Source organism: Nicotiana tabacum, chromosome 18, assembly GCF_000715075.1.
Source record: "Nicotiana tabacum cultivar K326 chromosome 18, ASM71507v2, whole genome shotgun sequence".
In the NCBI taxonomy this organism is placed as follows: domain Eukaryota; kingdom Viridiplantae; phylum Streptophyta; class Magnoliopsida; order Solanales; family Solanaceae; genus Nicotiana; species Nicotiana tabacum.
Window position 1 is genome coordinate 151,612,543 of NC_134097.1, and position 19,196 is coordinate 151,631,738.

Here is a 19,196-nt window from a genome sequence, read left to right on the forward strand (position 1 = left end):
CACTCGCACCCGTGTACGAGTAACTTAGGTTGTCATGTGACCATGAGGTCACAGGTTCGAGCAGTGGAAACAGTTAATGCTGCGTACAATAAACTCTTGTCGTCCAGCCCTTCCGCTGACCCCGTGCATAGCTAAAGTTTAATGCACCAGGCTACTCTTTTTTCCTTTTTTTTAAAAATTTCCGTGACCAATAAATTGTTGAGTTTTGGTATAGTGTGTAAAATTGAGTGTGACTGTAGTGGCTTGCCAAACCTTCATCTAAGTGACTTAAGAATTAAATTTAATTCAATCTCAAAAGAGTCTTCTTTGTTATCACCTACTTAGAGGTACAGAATCATGCCTTTGTTAATCTATAGTTTAATCTCATAGAATTGTCATGCACAAACATATTACGTACATGTTTTTTTGGGGTGAAATTCAAAAATAACCAGATTTACAATTGGTCGTTCAAAAATAGCCCAGTTTCAAAAGTAATCGAAATTTAGCCACTTTTCATGTAAAGATAAATCTGAGCGAAAACATTGTTCAAAACCTGGAAAATACGTCAGTATATTATACTGGAGTTCCAGCAAGTAAAATTGTCCAGTATAATATACTGGAGTTTGGAGCACCGATGCTCCAGTCTCCAGTATATTATACTGGAGTCAGCAAAGTATACCGGTCCAGCATAATATGCTGGAGTTCATACACAGGTGCACCAAACTCCAGTATATTATGCTGGACCGGTCTCTGTTGCAGCAAAATAGTGGCTATTTTTCATTGACTTCGTAAACGCTGGCTATTTTTGAATGACCAGTCCGAAAACTGACTATACCGTGCTATTTTTACGTTTTTTTGACATTAAATTTAGATAATTACTTAGTGTTTGAACTAAGGATTTAAATAATATACATTGACAGTATAAAAAAAATTATTTAATTTAATTAGTTGTAGCACGTTATTACCCTATTTCCAAATTACCATATCATGCTAACGTGCTTTGAATAGTCACTTGTTATTGTATGTCAAATCAACCTGATGGTGTAAAAACTGTATATATAGACAAAGTCAAAATCTTATTTTTATCGGATAAAAAATCAAAGAGGAATGTTTATATATATATATATTATTTTTTATTTTTTTTATGCTCAACTAATAGTATCTCAAACAACTTCAAGTCCTAAATCTTGCCTTCTGAATATAAAATAAAACTTGACCTTATGATCTTATACATTTCAATATAACCAAAAACCTTTACTATAAATTGGTTCAAAATTCCTCATTGAAAATCACAAAATCTTCCAATTACAACCCAAAACACAAAAGCAAAATTTAAACTTTTTTTTTTTCAAGAATATGGCCCCAAGTTTTGATGATGGGAATTTCTTATTTGATTTTGTGGTCCAAAAGGGTAATGGAGTAAAGGGACTTGTAGACAATGGCATTAAAATTGTACCAGAAAGATACATTCAACCACCAAATGAAAGAATTGATAAGAAAATTATCAATTCAAGAATCCAACAAAAATATCAAGAATTGGTTGCCATTGATTTATCAAAATTAAATGGACCTGAAAATGATCAAGTGGTTAGAGATATCTCAATTGCTGCTGAAACACTTGGTTTTTTTCAAGTGATAAATCATGGTATTAATTTGGAATTATTGGAATTACTTAAAAATGCAGCACATAAGTTTTTTTCTCAACCACCTGAAAAAAAGGCTCTTTATCTTAAAGGAGTTAGTCCAAGTCCTTTAGTAAAATATGGGACTAGTTTTGTACCTGAAATGGAAATGGCTTTGGAATGGAAAGATTATGTTAGTATGATGTATACTAATGATAATGAAGCACTTTCTCAATGGCCAAATGAATGCAAGTAAGAAGCTTCTTCACTTTCTCTTTTATTTATTTGTTTTTCAGTTGGTGTTCGGTATCTGTATTGAGCTAGCTCGACTAAATTTGAATTCATGTCGTAAGTTCGACATAGGGAGGAACACTTCCTCTTTTAGTTTCACTACTTCATGCACATAACTTTTTAGTGTAACGAAGAGAGTCTAACTCTTTTATATTAACAGTGATAAAGAACGTTATAATGTATCAGATCGATCGTGAAAGGAATAATTGTTAGGAATTATTTGTAATAGGTGGAATTAGTTACATAGAAAATAAGGTACGCAATCAACTACAACATATAAATTTCATAGACAATGTAAAAATTCTTTATACTGTCATTGAATATAAAATATTTGAGCGAAAAATTAGATCATGTCGTAAGTTCGACATAGGGAAGATCACTTCCTCTTTTAGTTTCACTACTTCATGCACATAACTTTTTAGTGTAACGAAGAGAGCCTAGCTCTTTTATATTGACAATGAAAAAGAACGTTATAATGTATCAGATCGATCATGAAAGGAATAATTGTTAGGAATTATTTGTAATGGGTAGAATTAGTTACATAGAAAATTAGGTACGCAATCAACTACAACATATAAATTTCATGGACAATGTAAAAATTCTTTATATTGTCATTGAATATAAAATGTTCGAGCGAAAAATTAGATCATGACACGAGGATTGTCCAAAACCATATAAAGAGCCAATAACCTCATACCAAATCTATATGGGAAACCAACAATATACAACCTGCTGCAACCTATAGAGTAAAAAAAAATATTGCCGGTGTATATAAGTTGAAGGAGAGCCTTAAAGCAACAATCAATTTGTTTCTGTGTAACCTATAATTCACGGGTTCGAGCAGTAGAAGCAACCACTAATGCATACATTAGGGTAGGTTGTCTATAGTGGCGGAGCCACATTCAACGAAGGGGTGTGACACCCCTTCGCCGGAAATGACACTGTACTGCGAGATAAATTTTATGTTTTATGTATATTTACTATACGTTGACTCTCTTAAATTTTTTGGTGTATTTTTTTTTATGTTTGACACCCCTTGGTGAAAATACTAGTTCCGCCACTGCTAGCTGTCTACATCACACCTCTTTAGGTGTGATACTTCACGGACCCTGTATAAATATAGGATACCTTGTGCACCGAACAACCTTTTTCTAATGTATATAAGTTAAACCATATCAAATATATGTGTATACATGTTTTTTTTAAATCTTTTTCTCAAAATTACAGGGAAGTGGCTCTTGAATACTTGAAGTCATCAACAAAAATGGTGAGGAAACTATTGGAGATACTATTTGGAAACCTTGGAGCAACATTAGATGACACAAAATTTGAATCATTAACAGGACTTAAAATGGTTAACATGAATTTTTACCCAACTTGTCCTAGTCCAGAGCTAACAGTTGGAGTTGGACGCCATTCAGATATGGGAACTCTAACTGTTTTACTACAAGATGGAATTGGTGGTTTATATGTTAAACTTGAAGAAGCTGTAGAAGAAGGAAAAGATGAGTGGATAGAAATTCCTCCTATTCCTGGTGCTTTGGTTATCAATGTTGGAGATACCATGCAAGTAAGTACTCACCATCTATATATGTTACTCGAACTTTCCGAAAATATTGTCGGGTGTGTGTTGGGTCCTCCCAAAGTAATGTATCTTGGAAGAATCCGACACGAATATGGCAGCATTTTGGAGAATCGGTGCAACATAGCTCACAATCACTAAATATGTTAAATTAACTACGTCCGTCGGTAGTTATTTTTCAAGAAAAAGTCATTTTCTAGTGTACTTTGGTTGCCGCATTTTAATTTCCGTCAAACAATTTGACTTCCCTCGATCACTTATGACTATGAGCGGGAGTTATTTTCTTTACAACTATCTTGACTTTTGAACTTCATATTACTTGCTCTAATGCTTAGATATTATTATAAATCTTTAGTATTCAAATTAAAAGAGTCATCAAAATGCTATATGATCGGCTAATATAATGATTAATCTTTAATATATATTGTTCTGTAAGTTATTTTTTTGCTCACCAACTAACATTGGAAAACATTTCATAAAAAAATGACTTTTGTCATACCTAACACACTCTAAATCATGCTTCGAGAACCAATTATAGAATGTAAATAGTTTCTGGCACGGACTAAAAGTAAAAAAAAATTCATTATATAATGTACACTGGATTTTATGTGATCAAAGCAAATAGACCCTAATACTTTTACATTTTAAAAATTTTCCCTAACTATTTACTTATTTATTTATTTTTGGATTTGGATTTAGATCTTAAGCAATGGTAGATACAAAAGTGCTGAACATAGAGTTCGTACAACAAGTTCAGAATCAAGAGTTTCAGTTCCATTATTTACTACACCAAAGCCAAGTGAAAAGATAGGTCCATTGCCTCAGCTTGTGGAAATTGATGGTGTCGCTCATTACAAAGAAGTCTTGTTTGGTGATTACATGCAAAACTTTTTTGGAAAAGCTCATGAAGGAAAGAAATCTCTTGATTTTGCTAAGAATAATTCTGCTTAACTTGCATGTTTCTTGGGTTCAAAAAACGAAAATAAAAAAAAATAAAAAAGAAAAAAGAAAAATGAATAATTGTTGTTGTACAATAGACCGTTGTAACCCGGCCCTTCTCCCGACCCTGTGCATAGCAGGAGCTTAGTGCACCAGGCTGCCTTTTGTAATTGTAATCTTTTTGAGTTCATCTTGTCAAGTTGACATGTAATAAATTGCTTCTTGTCAAGTTGACATGTAATAAATTGCTATTTTCATTTCTGTTTTTTAGTGTAATGAGCTTTTTGAGCTCTAAAATGCAAATTGCCAATAAGTTGACTATCTTGTTTCTTTTGAATAACAAACAAAAGAAGTCATTATTTGTGTTCCTTTGTCTTTGCAAAAGAAACTTTTTTTCGATATTAAGATCTCCTTTCTTTTTTCTTTTATTTTTATTCAAGTCAAAAGCAAAGAATAACTATATCATAATCTTTTACAGATCCTAAATGCTAGACGATGACACCCTTCAGTAAGAAGTCAAAAAAAAAAAACTTACATGAAATAGACTAATATTGCTCGGGAATATAGTTCGACGATAACCAAGTTAGGTCTGCGGATAGGATGTACTCAAACCTTACCCCTACTCTTGTGAAGGTAGAGAGGTTGTTCCGATAAACCCACATGTCGAAGAAAAATAAAAAGGAGTAGAAACACAATAGTGCATGAATATGCATGCTATAAATACAAAGGAAAGAGTGCCAAGTATAGCATGAAAACTGAGAAGTGGAAAATGTCAAAGGCAATCCAAAATATTAAGTCAGTTAGTATAGATATTCGTAAAATATATTTTGATAAATCTGTTTAACTATATATATAGTTCAATCCTGCACCCACTGCTGACATACTACATTCATCTCTACAGTAATTGGTAAACAAATAAGAATAGGAGTAAACGTGCTAAAATTAACACTGTATCATATGCCCAAAGAATGATTTTTCATTTCAATGCCAGGTATGAAAAGAGTTAGACAAGATTGAACCATTGAAGGAAAGAGGATGGCGTACTTACGCCACCACAAGCATAAACTTGAAGGCTAGATTTCTTTCACCTCCTTCACTTGCTCAAGAATTGCAGAAATCCTTAAACTTCAGCAAATCATTTAGATCGGATAATTGTTCCAATAATAACTCTTCTATGTTGTTGTTCAGTCATAAAGAAACTGGAACAATCTTTGCCTGCCCCTCTAATCACTCCTTCATACACTTCCATAGTAGTCGGAGATCTTGCCTTTTAACACAAACTTCACACATTGTCTAAAGCTGATGCACCGTCAATTTTCCTGCTGCACTTGTTACAATGCACCGCAGAACAACTCTATTTTGGTAGATGTGCGTATGAGCATGAAAGCAAGATTTAGCTGGTGCTTCGGAGATTGCCTTCAAAGCTAGGAGAATCATATGCTCCTTGAAATGACTTGCCTCCTGTTTGTGAAATCACCAAAAGCGACGAATGCTGCATCCATAGGAGGAAATAATGACTTGTTAGAACAGAAAATTAGCATCAAATAGGTATTTATGCTCATATAATTACATTTTTTCCAGAGTGCTGTTTCAAAATATGCAATATCTTAACAGCACTCAAATTATATAGGAAACAAATAAGAGAATGACTATAAGAGTTTTCCAGAGACTACAAGCACTTCAATTCTATTTACTTCTTTTAAATATCAAAATCCCCTCCAAAATGAGTCTCCGAGTAACTTATATTCATGGCAGACAAAGCAGAGTTAAGGGCACGGCTGCCTCCAAAGCAACTACATCTAAAAGAAACCACAGGATGATCCAAAAGAGGTGGTAGGACTAGACTCTACAGCCGACTGCCCCTTACCTGCTGCATTGGGTGGTCAGTTGCACCCTTGTTGTCTTTAATATATTACTGTGACTTGTATATTTCATAAAGCAGTAGAAGAAAATATTAAAATAAAATTGAAGAAAGGTTGCTGATAGAGGAAACATAACATCAACTTTGAAAATGATTAATTATTTGAAGCTCTTGAAACTTGTGAAAGTGGTATATATAAATATAATAAACATTATAAATGGCATGACGTAAAACATTCTGTAACATACCATAGAATTCATGTAATGCAAATTGGGCCAAAAGGAGTACTAAACAAAGACATGAGGTACAAAGGCTCCACACACACACACACACACACACACACACACACACACACACATATATATATATATATATATATATATATATATGTGTGAATTTTGAGCATAACCAGCAAATAAGGTCCATCAAGTAAGGTGAATCCTCAGAATACAGACCTTGGTCCCGACCATAATGGTTCCAGTCAAGGGATGAGCAATACATGCAGTAACACCTTCAGATGTTGGAATGAACTGATTTTGCTTATGCTGGCTCTTTACTCCGTAAATCTCTTGCATCTCCTCACTATAAGAAGAATGTCCATATAAGCTTGTATTCTCAAAACAAAATGAAACACATTGAGTCCCCAAAATTTTGCCAAGTTTGCCAGTTAAGAATCTTAGCCGAAAAGGCAAACATATGTAAAAATCTGCATCAAGTACGTTGAAATTAAAAACATAAATCAAAACAGTCCACTATGGACATCAAAGCAATCATGTGTAAAGGTCTGCATCAAGTACGTTTAGAGTAAAAACAGAAAATCAAAACATTCCACACTATGGCCATCTAATGCAATTATGTCAAAGGAAAGAGATGATCCTGAAAAGAAAACTGAAACTTACTTGAAATCCACATGGCAAGGGGAGCTACGATCTGGATAGAAATCCAACAGATAGAGCCCGTTACTTGATAATGATCCAACCACATAAGTCTGCAGCAAAAGCAACTTCAGTAGAACATAAGAACTCACATTGGAGCAAAACATTATATTTGAAGCAAGCACACATGTAAATCAAACACTAAAGAAGTGAAAGCAGCATATAACAACCAGACCATCAATTTCACTTCAAATAAATTCTAAGAGGTTTACGTTCCATGCAAAAATGAACAGCATGTGACATCTCCAAACAGTCTTCATAAAGCACTCTCCCTTTTCCTCTATCCCCCATAGAGGCCACCCAAAAAGAAGCAAGAATAAAAGAAGTAAAAGGATGATCGACATCATTGTAAAACAGTGTCTGAAACAGGGCTTATAGACACATAGAAACAACTCGTTAAGCTATAAACCTACCCCAAATATCAGTATTTTCCCCCTAGTTTCGTCATGCACAATTCAACTAGCTACCAAGATTACTGGTTTCTAATGGTATCAATGTCGGTTTAATGCAGTCAAGTAAAACAGATCAATTTCTTTCATCTGCATTAGAGAAGCAATCAAGCTAGTTTTATCGTCATTCCGCCATTTCCTATCATGATTTTATCAACCGAGAGGTGATCAAGATATCAGCATGTTCGGGTAATCAAAAGAAAACAATCAGCCATTGAAGTTTTAAAAAACTAAACTGAAAAAGGCAACAAAAAAAAACAACTACTATATAAAAATACCGATGAGTACTCCACTAGAAAATAGAAAGGCCAACCGATTCCACTCATTCACTCAACTTTCAAAAGATAATAAACTAGAGACAGAACCGCTCTCCATACAAATATTTCGCATGGCCAAGTGTTCTATGAGATCAAAACATTGGTATATCATATAAGTTCTTTTCAGGTTGATATATCATATGTGTAGAGATAAAAGAAACCACTACTTTGGATGCATTAGCTTCTTAAAGAACCAGCTCAACAAAATGAATATCCTGTGCACAAATACAACACGAGCGGAACTGAGCATGTGCAGCAGAAGGATTAAGCCTACCGAATATGCTGGTAGCCATGAAGGTTTCCGTAAGCAATGTAAGTTAGTCAAATCATTGAAGTCATCCCTATGCTCAGGAAGAAGACAAGTAAATGTAAGTCAAAGGTTATTAACAAATCTCCAGTTAGAAATAGTGTAAACTAAGGAAGCCCTTGTACTCACAACCAAGGTGGAGGGGGGCAATGAATATGTGTGACTTTCAAACTATGGACATCCAAAACACCTGACCTGTAGAAACCCAAAAACAGTAACACTTATCTAACAAGTATAAGGAGTGATATGTATATTAATAGTAAAACAAGTAAGCGTGAAATTGCTGTAGTATGTTACATTTGGTTATTGATAGTAATAGCTAATAATGAGGACCAAGGAAAAAATGTTGCACCCAAGTATATGTTGAGACAGAAATTTTCATACTTTAGTGTATGGGATATTCATGGCTGCTTGATACGACAAGTACAAGGGTTTGTCCAGCAAAAATGATCTGGTAAAATTAGCAGAAGCATGCAGTATGGCAATCTAATCAGGTACAGGTCCTATGTTGGGTGTTTTATTCTGAGAAAACAGCCATGAGTCCGGCAGAACCTTTCTAGATGAGTTTCATGTGCATAGCAGAGGTGAAAACATAAAATTCGGCAAATGGTAAATGAGCTCAAGGTACATTAAAATTTCCATCAGTCCATTGTGCACCACATTTTTTGCATATAATCAGCTATCAGTTCTCACAGATGAGTTTTAGCATATCATCATTCATCACCAGAAACATACATAAATGAAAGCTGTATATTATCCGAAAATTTGCTAAAATGGCAATACTACAAGTTTATAAAATTCAATAACTAGACCAAGAAAGAAACTACATGTTCCCCCCTAGTAAGGAGTCACTGATTATATATGTCAGGCCTTCTATACAGTGGACGTAGTTTCATATAAATGTTTATCAATACGTTTTAGTTTGCTTCTTTTACAGTATGATTTCTCTTTCCAGCAATTTACTCATCTATTCTGATTATAGATACAGAAGAAAGAAAGAGAGGAGAACCAAGACAAAACTTCTAATCTACAGGGGGTACATCTGTAATAAACAACGTATAATTGAACACACTGGATTGACAAATACATCAAGAATAAACGAATAAAAGGCTATGCATTTTCTCTCCAACTTACCAACCATCGTCAAGATGAAATGCCAGTTGATATTGGCAAGATGGATTTATATCAATGGAGTGTATTTCCTTGGAAACAATATTTGACTGAGCCTGTAAAGTGATGTCGAGAATAAGATAGTAATAAAAAGTGTACGGGAATTATGGGAAAAGCTATAGATAAGAATCTCTGAAAAATAGATAATTAGGACTGTCTGCAACTGATCTATATCTGTGCTTTAGACATGCTACGTACTAGCTCAATGCCCTACTTGGCATGACCAAAAGTATACCAAGAACAAGAAGAATCACGAATTACAATATATTTGTGAAATTGGAGAGAGTAGATAACGCCACTTTAGTTGTGAAAAAAGTCAATGGCTAACATGACTTAAAAGTTAACATACCTTCAACGAAACAATTTTCTCTAGCTCAGATGCTATTTTCACGGCTGTAATAGGAGAATAACTTACCTGGAAAACCAGAAAGCTCTCTATCAGACACTATTAAGAAGTTACCCAAGTCATCGGAAACCCTAGATCATATAAATTCTTGTGTTGTACTATTTGATAGCATAAATATAACTCACATGACCCAGAGGTCCTTTTCTCTTTCGATCAACTAAAGTTAGTAACTACAAAGAGATGAGAACTTACAATGGAAGAAAAAAGGAGCATTGGATATTCTACTAGTCAACTATTTAAATCTACATGGACAAGAAAGCAATAAACTATTTTCCTACATGCTCTACCGTGAGCTAATTGGCAGCCTAGCATTAAGAAATATTTACAGAATACTACTACCACTTTGTTATTTTGGAAAGCTGTAGACGATCTTCCACCACGAATATCCCACATGTAGATGATCCCCTGCTTGCTAGCTCCAAAAATAACCTTTGAGAAGAGAAAACAATGAGATGATACAGTCTTGGGAAGAAGAAAAGAAGAATTACTTTCCCAAGGCTATAAAGTTATTGATGGCAAAAAATAAAATTCAAATTTAAGAGCAACCTGATTGTCAGCATTCAACTTGATACTGTTAAGAGGACTACTGGAATTGGTTGCTAGCTCAAGACATGGAAGATCACTAGCTCTTCTATCCCATATATTTATTACACCAGAAACATCAGAAGCAAGTAACCTGATGAAGCAAACATATTATTATTCAATAGGGCCTAGAAAAAATTCGGAAATTTTTTTGTTAGGAACTACAAACCTAAAAACTCTACTAAATAATTATACTCAAAATGAGAAAAGATAAAACATAAATTACATGTTACAAAAACATAGTTTAAGGTTGTACATCCTCAAAAATTATGTAAAATTAACAGAACATTGACGATTTACCCAACTTAGCCTTACTTTAAAGTAGATTAGAAGGGATAATGCATAAGTACCCCCTCAACTTATGACCGAAGTTCCAACTACACACCTTTTCTTTACGAGAATCCTATTACCCTCCTAAACTATTCTAAAATGGAATAAATATCTTCTTGAAATGTCATAACAAAATGTTTCTTGGGAGGTGAAACACACTCGCCTGCCAATGTATATTTTGTCACTCTTTTATTTTCTCTCTCATTATGTTCCATATTTTGATTTATTATTCTATTCTTTCATGACTAGTAGCTACATGACAACAATGAAATCCAAAATTTTAATTCTCCGATATCGATTCCGGTCAAAAAATAATATTCACGTAATGATAATTTCTTTGGTTGTCGTTGCTGCTGAATTTTTAAGAAAAGAATTGTATATTTTGGAAAAGAAAAGGAAAAAATATTTTTTAAGTTATTGTCATAATTAATTAAGTGTAATATCTAATAAAAAGATGACACGTGTACATATAATCAAATTTAAATTTATTTTCTTGCTAATGCAAAGATAGAATGAACTCATAAAAGTTTAAGGAAAAAATACCAATTTAAAATTAAAAATTAAATATTAAGTGTAATATCTAATAAAAAGATGACACGTGTACATATAATCAAATTTAAATTTATTTTCTTGCTAATGCAAAGATAAGAATGAACTCATAAAAGTTTAAGGAAAAAATACCAATTTAAAATTAAAAAATAAATTTTGGGAAAATGCATAAGTACCCCCAACAAAGGATCTTCGAAAAGGAAAGGTGTGTAGTTGGAACTTCGGTCATAGGTTGAGGGAGTACTTATGCATTTTCCCAACAAAGGTCTACAAGCCTCGATAAAGAAGTTCCATCATTATTTCCTAGCTTTAGTACTGGTTCTCCAAAGTTATGTTCATCTTTAGCATTGTCTCTTAAGTGTTAATTTAGAAACACATCTACTAGAGTGAAATAACTGCTAAAAGAAGGCTATTTAGCTAACCTTGAATCATCATTGGAACAAAATGCTATATCAGAGAAACCTTTATGAACATTATATCCATGAACAGAGATAGTCGGCCTTTTCCTTAACACCTACACAAATTATAACAAAGGCAAAAGAAAAAGAAAATTCTGGATGTTAACAAGGACAACTACTTTTTTTCTTTTTCTAACAAATTTTAGCATGAAAAAAAACTTTGAAGATCAAAAAGTACTATAAGCACAAGAAATAAGCCGGCCGCAACACTTGCTCCTTGGGCTTGCTGAAAAAATTAGGCACATGGAAGATATCTACATAATATGCATCTATAAGAACAGGGAATTCCGTGCAAACTTTTTAATAAAGTTTTCTGCATACTTGACATAGAATCTTCCGTTATTACATATCTGTGTCAGTTTAACCATCATAAACAAATAACTTTTCAGCTTTCACTCATCCTCAGCTTCTTCAGACTGGGCTATACTGAATTTCCTTGCAAACAATGGACCAACTTCAAAGACACACTAGTACTGATACGATATCTAGGTTCTTGAAGATCCTTTATCAACCTTATTTATAGTTGAAGTACTTAGTTGCAAATGACACGGTAAAAGTTTGAAAAGAATTGGTTGATCCAGCTCTAGATGACACAACTGATTATAAATGTCCAGGTTCATGTCCTAAGTAAAAGTTCAGTAACCTACAATTTTATCAGTTCACATCTTGATAGGAGAAAATTAGAAACATACTTCCAATTCTCAAACTACGGTTCTTAAAGTAAATTAATTTCTCCCGACAACGGGGATTCAGAGCCTTCTGAACTGATGAGCTTAGATAACAGAAATGCTCCTTTGTAAATTCAATTTGACTTAAACCTGGAACACAGGAAAAGGGTATCAAACTGAAATCCAGCCACTTCTTCTATTTTTCTCATAGATGTGCCAAGTTACTAAATTGACAGACAAATTCTTTTTTTTTTTTTTTTGAGAAGGTAACATACTGTATATTAATATAAGGACTACACAAAAACTGTGGAGTCACCCATAATTACATAGGAGAGGAAAAGAGACTCCTAATCCTTGGTCTTTTTACAAGGAATCTAAAACATCAAAAATAGACCCATGTTCTTCTAAAAGTTCTCCTTTACACCAAAAGTAGAACAACAGTAGACACGAGTTGTGTTGTCTGCTCGCATTACTACAAGTAACCAAAAAGGGGGGGAAAAGGAGGAAAAAAGGCAGCCACTCTTCACCAAATACAAAACCACAAAGTTATTGCCTTTTCAGTTTCACATTATTTGTGCAGTGAAACCCACTTTATGTTAATAAGCTTCAATGATTATGAGTTAACTACTTCATCAGCACTTTTGGGACCTGTGGCTAATCAAATGTAGATAACTATGAAGGAGGAAGCGACTTCACATTACAAAATGTAATTGTTTGAAACTCAAGTGAAACAGAAGATGGTACTTACTTCAACAGGTTCTGAGGATACATAGCCAATGTCAAATATACATACTTCAGAACTTTTCATAGATGTGCTTGCAACCTGATTATGAAAAAATAAAAAATATTAATTCTAAAGTCCAACTAGAAGTCATACATTCCAGCTAGAACAAGATGTAAAAGCTGATCAATTTGAAGAAAAAGAAAAACAGACCTTAAAGGGAAAGTTCCCTATCAGCTACAGAGAATTTATGTGGTCCAAAGCGGATAAAAAAAGACTCTGTTAAACCCAAATATCAAATGTGTTTTGAAATTTTAGGCGTTCTTTAACGCACTTCTACGCTAGATTTAGGTACATGAACTAGGTCGTAACAATCGCATTGGTGTATGAAACTAACACACGTATCTTTAGTTTTAGCAGGTCTTTGGTGTCATTTAAAGACCCATACGAATTACTAATAGCCACATCATGGCTGTGCAACTTACATCTGAAAAACAAAGAGTTCATGTAACATAGACTTAACTAAAGGGTATCCCTTGAAATTTAGCATTATTTTACTAAGGGCCTAAGGAATTATAATTTGGGGCTTTCTATTCACCTTTTGGGTTATCTTTTTCCTATGTTTTACTGAGACTGCTATTATGTTCTTAGCTTTCCTACCAAGAATCTTGGTAATCCGTCCACCGCTACTGTTCAAATATTAACATCAAATCATGATGTTTAAGCTATCAGAATCTGAAGAACGATTTAACTTTTCCGATGCATAAAATCTTGCAGTGGGAAAGTGCTCAAACCTCATCTTGATTGGAAACATTCCATCGAACAACATCAAGTTGTTGACCAGTAGAAATGTGCAGCAACTGCTTTGTTTCATCCTCTTTTGAACCTATATGAAGTGTTCAAATTCCACAACATTGTGTAAGAAGTAGCTCAACAATAAACTACATCAAAGGCAAAGCACTCAGTGGTTGTCTTGTTTGATCTATCAATATCCATGATCTTATCGTGGAAAGGGAAAGATATTCTCGACATCTGCACTTGTGGCAGATTGTTTAGGGAAAAAATTTATCCTGTTTCATTAGCCAACTCTAGATGTGGAGGCTGAATTAAGTTTCAAAAGATCTCTCATGCTTGGAATTCCAGTATTGAATAAATTTCTTAGGAACACCTACCCCACGGAAATATGCTTATGCATAATAATAAAGGTAAAAAGTTGGTTTTACTCATCAGTAAATGTGAGTATAAAATTATGAATTTGATAGCAAGTGAAAAGTATGATCTTGTGGATAATTGCAAGGGATTGTCTTGCTTCCAATTAACATTAATGTGCTACAAAAATTTTAGCAGGAAATGGGTGTAACTCAAAAGAAGAATATGTCCAAGACTTCAGTGCAGACACAAGTACATAAAAAGTATCTAGTCTTATAATAGCCCGTCCAAAGAAACTCTTTCCTAACTTACTTGTAGGATCCATAAAGATTGATAAAGTGATCTTCTTCTTCCTTCCTTTTTCTTTTACATATTGGAATACTGCAGATGAGTAAACACTAACTTTCCCCTTTCCATCTCTCTTCTTCATATATTTTTTCCTTGAGCCGAGGGTCTTCGGAAAAAACCTCTCTACCTTCACAAGGTAGCGGTAAGGTCTGCGTACACACTACCCTCACAGGCCCCACTTATGGGATTATACTAGGTATGTTGTTGTTGTATTTTTCATATATTCCAGAGTTAAACAACATTTACACATGAAAATGCATGTCTAATATCATAGATTAAAGCTTTTTCAGCTTAACCTATTCTAATCTAGCACTGTTTTTAATATGCATGTTCATACTGTATACCACTAAAACTGGCTAGTAGATAATGCCCAACTTAGTAAAAGACAGACAACTCCTACAGACTTATCAAACTAAAAGAGTCTTGTGTTCACTTAACCCCATTAAATATGATCAGAATGATTATACAATAAATTCTCCAGGGACACATATTTAAGAACAAATAGTCAAATACACATGATGAAGAAACTTGTATCTTACCATCACAATGGAGACTCTCGTAGTCATGCACAGTTAAGCAACCTGATTTAGTCACTGATGCTAGATATACGCCCTGCCAAAAATGAAGATGCAATAAAAAATGAGGAACTGAAGAACAGAAGGGGATACTTAATTTAAGAGAAGAGACTGACAGGCATAGAATAAGGTAATCCTAAACCATGCATAAATTATTAGTTTGTCTACGGTTATGAAAAAGAAACCTCTTCCCTTGATAGTTCCTTAAGAAAACAAGTATGCAACAGTAAAATAATTAAGGAGGTGGAGAAATCCATAAAGAAGTTTATGGTTCTCTAAGTCTCTCCTATTGAAAATACTGTGAACTTAATAACATCTAACAGTTTCTCATCATCTTTCACACACAACCTCCTTTCTTCTTTCTTATTTGGCTGTCCTACTCAGAAGCAGCTAACTGTCATGGTCTTCTCGTTTTCTCTTACCAATTCTGCCCGAGCCACAGCTCCCTATGTTTACTATCTTCCATTTATAAGAAATTCACAAGAACTTAAAACCGCCACCAATCACCATTAAATCCCAGTAATAGGCATCTTCCAGTACAAGAGGCATCTTGAAGGAAGAAAAGGCATGCTGAGTGTTGCTCAAGCAGCAAGGGAATAAAGTACAACAAGAACTCTAACTGTAAGTTTGTTAGGTTCCTGTTGCTTATTATTAGGGGAAGGGAAGACAGGTTAAGTAGAACTGTTTGAAGACAGCGAACAGATTCTATAATTGTAAAACAAAATTGTAATAGACAATGACTAGTCTTCAAGAAGCAAACAGATGATGTGTTGGCTTAGCAGTATGGATAATGGACCTTCAGGGGCACACACCAACACAACTAAGTGGCCGAATTATGTTGAATCCTGATCAGACTCAGCAATCAAGGTTGAGCTTGCCATGTAACTGAGACAGCTAAACAGTTTTATGTATTTCATTCTTATAGAATCAATAATACTGACTGAACTATTTAATAACTAGCATAAAACTATTCAGCTCTCTAACTTGTAGCAGGAATTGACAATTACGTTGATCTAACACCTGATTTGGATTCACAACGTATGATGAAGAACATTCTGAAACCATATCTTACTTCTCTTTAGCCAACACAATGTTCTAACTTTCATGCCTGCCATTTCTGCCTAAATCGGATTGATATGGGAAACACTGATTTACAGACCCAACTGCTTGAGAGGAGGTTATTCTATCTGGCATGATATAGACTAAGAAAAAAAATCTTGTTACTGTTTCAACTTTCAAACTCGTACAGCCTGTAGGAACAAGCTGTGTTCTCTCAGTTTTGTTGAGTATGCATGAGAATACAAGAAGCTTCTCTTTTGCCATTTTTTACAGTTAATCTGAATTCCCAAGTAATTAGATGGAAATGAGACTGAAATTGAAATTCTATGCAAGATAGCAGCATACTTAAAAAGCATCTACTGGAAGAATAAAACAAGGCCATGAGATAAAGCAAAAAATATAGCAGCCAAATAGTTTCAAAACAAGGAAGAACACAACAAACTTGAGGGACTTCAGATCAAGTTCAAGAGAGTAATAATCAAGTAATTACCTTTTTATCAAATTCCAAAGCTGAGATACCCTGTCTGGAAGCAAAGGGAAAATGAAATCAAGAGAAGAGCCATTAACAAGTCAAGACTCGGACACAAGTAATAATTTAATTGCTTCATCAATTAAACAACCAAATAAATGAAAACAAATCAAAAGAAGACAGTACCCGCCTGATGGATTTTGACTATAGTCAGAACCAGCACCACCAAGAAACCAGTTCACCTGGAAGCTCACATAAGAATAAATGACGAAGACCTTATTAGAGATTATTAACATTTAAAAAAAAAAGGCTTCAAAGTCAACACTAATACTCCCTCCGACCCAATTTATGTGGTGCACTTTCATTTAAAAAAGAATGATGCTTTTCTGTATTGAGAAATAATTTAACTTTAATCTTTTAATTTTACCCTCAGTGAGATGATTCATAGCTACAAAATATCTATGACTTGTTTTAGACCACAAGTTTCAAAAATCCTTCTTTTTTTCTTAAACTCCGGGATATAAGGAGTAATTTGTGTAAAGTAGCTAGGTTCCTAATTAAAACTCATGAAATTTAGTTCGAACAAGAAAAATTTTGATCTTATCTTTCTCAAATATTATACATGACGATAAAATTACAACAATTTATCAACAAATTGAACAAGAAAAAAACTAATTAGGAAGGCATAGATTAACAGTACATGTGTTTGACAAGGTGCTCCATTGATGTGATAAGTATGAGGTAATGTCATAACCTTAAAACCAACCAAAAAAATTAACATTAATTGAGAAACTAAAATACAATAATCAAAATTGAAAGAAAAAAACACGCAGGCACACAGACGCATAACTGACCTCTGAATAAGATTGCATAAGTAATCCAGAAACATCATGCTGGTACTTTCGATCAAATTTTCCATTTAATTCTACTAGACTTCTCTTCCATTGTGACCTAAAATTAAGAAAAAGTATGCCTTTTTATTCTATTTTACAAATTTCACCAAATTTAAAATATATAAAAAAAAAGGAGTTACCTTTTACAGGTTTTAGGGTTTATGGAAGAGAGATCTGAAGGAGCCAAGTATTTCTCCATAATCTGTAAAATGAATGTTATTCAGTGGAGAAGAGAAGGGCAAGTGAGAGAGCAAAGTGCAGAGAAAAAATGGTGGATTTTCCCGCCATTTTCAAGGTCATATTATTTTCCCCTCGTGATTTTTACGACGGCTGTGATTGAGCCGTCATATTTATTACTATCATAACACGACTGCGCATTTGTTTTTCTGAGCAAATTACTCCTTATAATATAACTCAACTACAGATATTCTATGTATTTGTAAATCAAACCCTTAAATATCTCATATGATGGATATCTCTTAAAACAAACACTTAATGATCTTTATGTTATAAAATTTAGCATTTAAACCCCGTGAAAATAGCGTGGGATAGCCACTATTTAAGGTGGTATTTATTTTTTATCCAATAATTCTAATATTGAGCAAAAATAACCACTATCTATTAAAATTAATATGAAAATATATTTTTACCCTTTCTTCCGCAAGACAATCACCATTACTGGCGACCACCGGAACAACAACAGCAACAATAACCCTAACCCTAAACAACTCATCGGAATCCTCCTCCTCATCGTCGTCCGAACAGCAGCAGCGACATACAACTGAAACCCTAGCTTTGAAACTGAAACAGAAGAAGAAAAGCATTTCATGGAAGCCAGGTACAGTGGATAACGAGTTCCTCAACAAGAAGAGCTCTAAGATTTGTTGTATATTTCACAAGGAAAAGCCTTTTATGAGGATGACATCGATGATGATGAAATGTGAATCAATCAAATAAGAAGGATCGCCATTGTTGTAAATCGGAGGATCGTGGTGAAGCCAGTACCAGCAACTGTGAAGATAATTGATCGCCATTTTTGACATAGAACTTAGATTAACAAACTCAAAAGTTAAGACACTTGGACTTGAACTTACAGTTACAAGTTCAAAAGTTAAGGACATGTAGTCCTGAAGTTAGACTAACAAGAACAAAAGTTAAGGACAATATGTCCTAAACTTAGGCTAGAAGCCCAAAAGTTAAGGACAATAGGTCTTAAACTTAGATTAACAAGCTCAAAAGTTAAGGACACTTGGTCCTCACTTACAGTTACAAGTTCAAAAGTTAAGGACATGTAGTCATGAAGTCCTGAAGTTAAGTTCAAAAGTTAAGGACACGTAGTCCTCAAGTTAAGTTCAAAAGTTAAGGACATGTAATCCTGAAGTCGTGAACTTAGAGTTCCAAGTTCAAAAGTTAAGGACATGTAGTCCTGAAGTCCTGAACTTAGAGTTACAAGTTCAAAAGTCAAGGACATGAGCAGAAGAGTATTTTCGTCCGGGCAGTTAAAGTTTATTAAAGCAGTGGCTAAAGACTAAAAACA

The 19,196-nt window shown here is 34.1% G+C and overlaps 2 protein-coding genes across 3 annotated transcripts; one reads left to right on the forward strand and one right to left on the reverse strand.

Moving 5' to 3' along the window:
* Window positions 1-1,335: 1,335 nt before the first annotated feature.
* Window positions 1,336-4,591, forward strand: LOC107766774 (scopoletin 8-hydroxylase-like). Its single transcript, XM_016585621.2, has 3 exons — window positions 1,336-1,853; window positions 3,120-3,462; window positions 4,174-4,591. Exons 1-3 carry the CDS (start codon window positions 1,336-1,338, stop codon window positions 4,423-4,425), a joined length of 1,113 nt encoding a protein of 370 aa, XP_016441107.1. The 3' UTR covers window positions 4,426-4,591.
* Window positions 4,592-5,186: 595 nt separating this feature from the next.
* LOC107766772 (uncharacterized) lies at window positions 5,187-18,746 on the reverse strand. Of its 2 annotated transcripts, XM_016585618.2 has the most exons (19): window positions 18,310-18,681; window positions 17,800-17,861; window positions 17,621-17,717; window positions 17,467-17,520; window positions 16,953-17,008; window positions 16,788-16,821; window positions 15,203-15,275; window positions 13,961-14,052; window positions 13,194-13,268; window positions 11,742-11,833; window positions 10,405-10,534; window positions 10,198-10,287; window positions 9,802-9,867; window positions 9,417-9,508; window positions 8,412-8,477; window positions 8,250-8,316; window positions 7,174-7,262; window positions 6,730-6,856; window positions 5,187-5,905 (listed from the first exon to the last, which is right to left on the reverse strand). In XM_016585618.2, the coding sequence occupies exons 1-19, from the start codon at window positions 18,481-18,483 to the stop codon at window positions 5,807-5,809; spliced, it is 1,635 nt and encodes a 544-aa protein (XP_016441104.1). In that variant the 5' UTR covers window positions 18,484-18,681; the 3' UTR covers window positions 5,187-5,806. The 2 variants fall into 2 exon arrangements, with proteins under 2 accessions (XP_016441104.1, XP_016441105.1); XM_016585619.2 differs by lacking the exon at window positions 17,467-17,520 and having other exon boundaries at window positions 18,310-18,746.
* Between the last annotated feature and the right edge of the window lie 450 nt (window positions 18,747-19,196).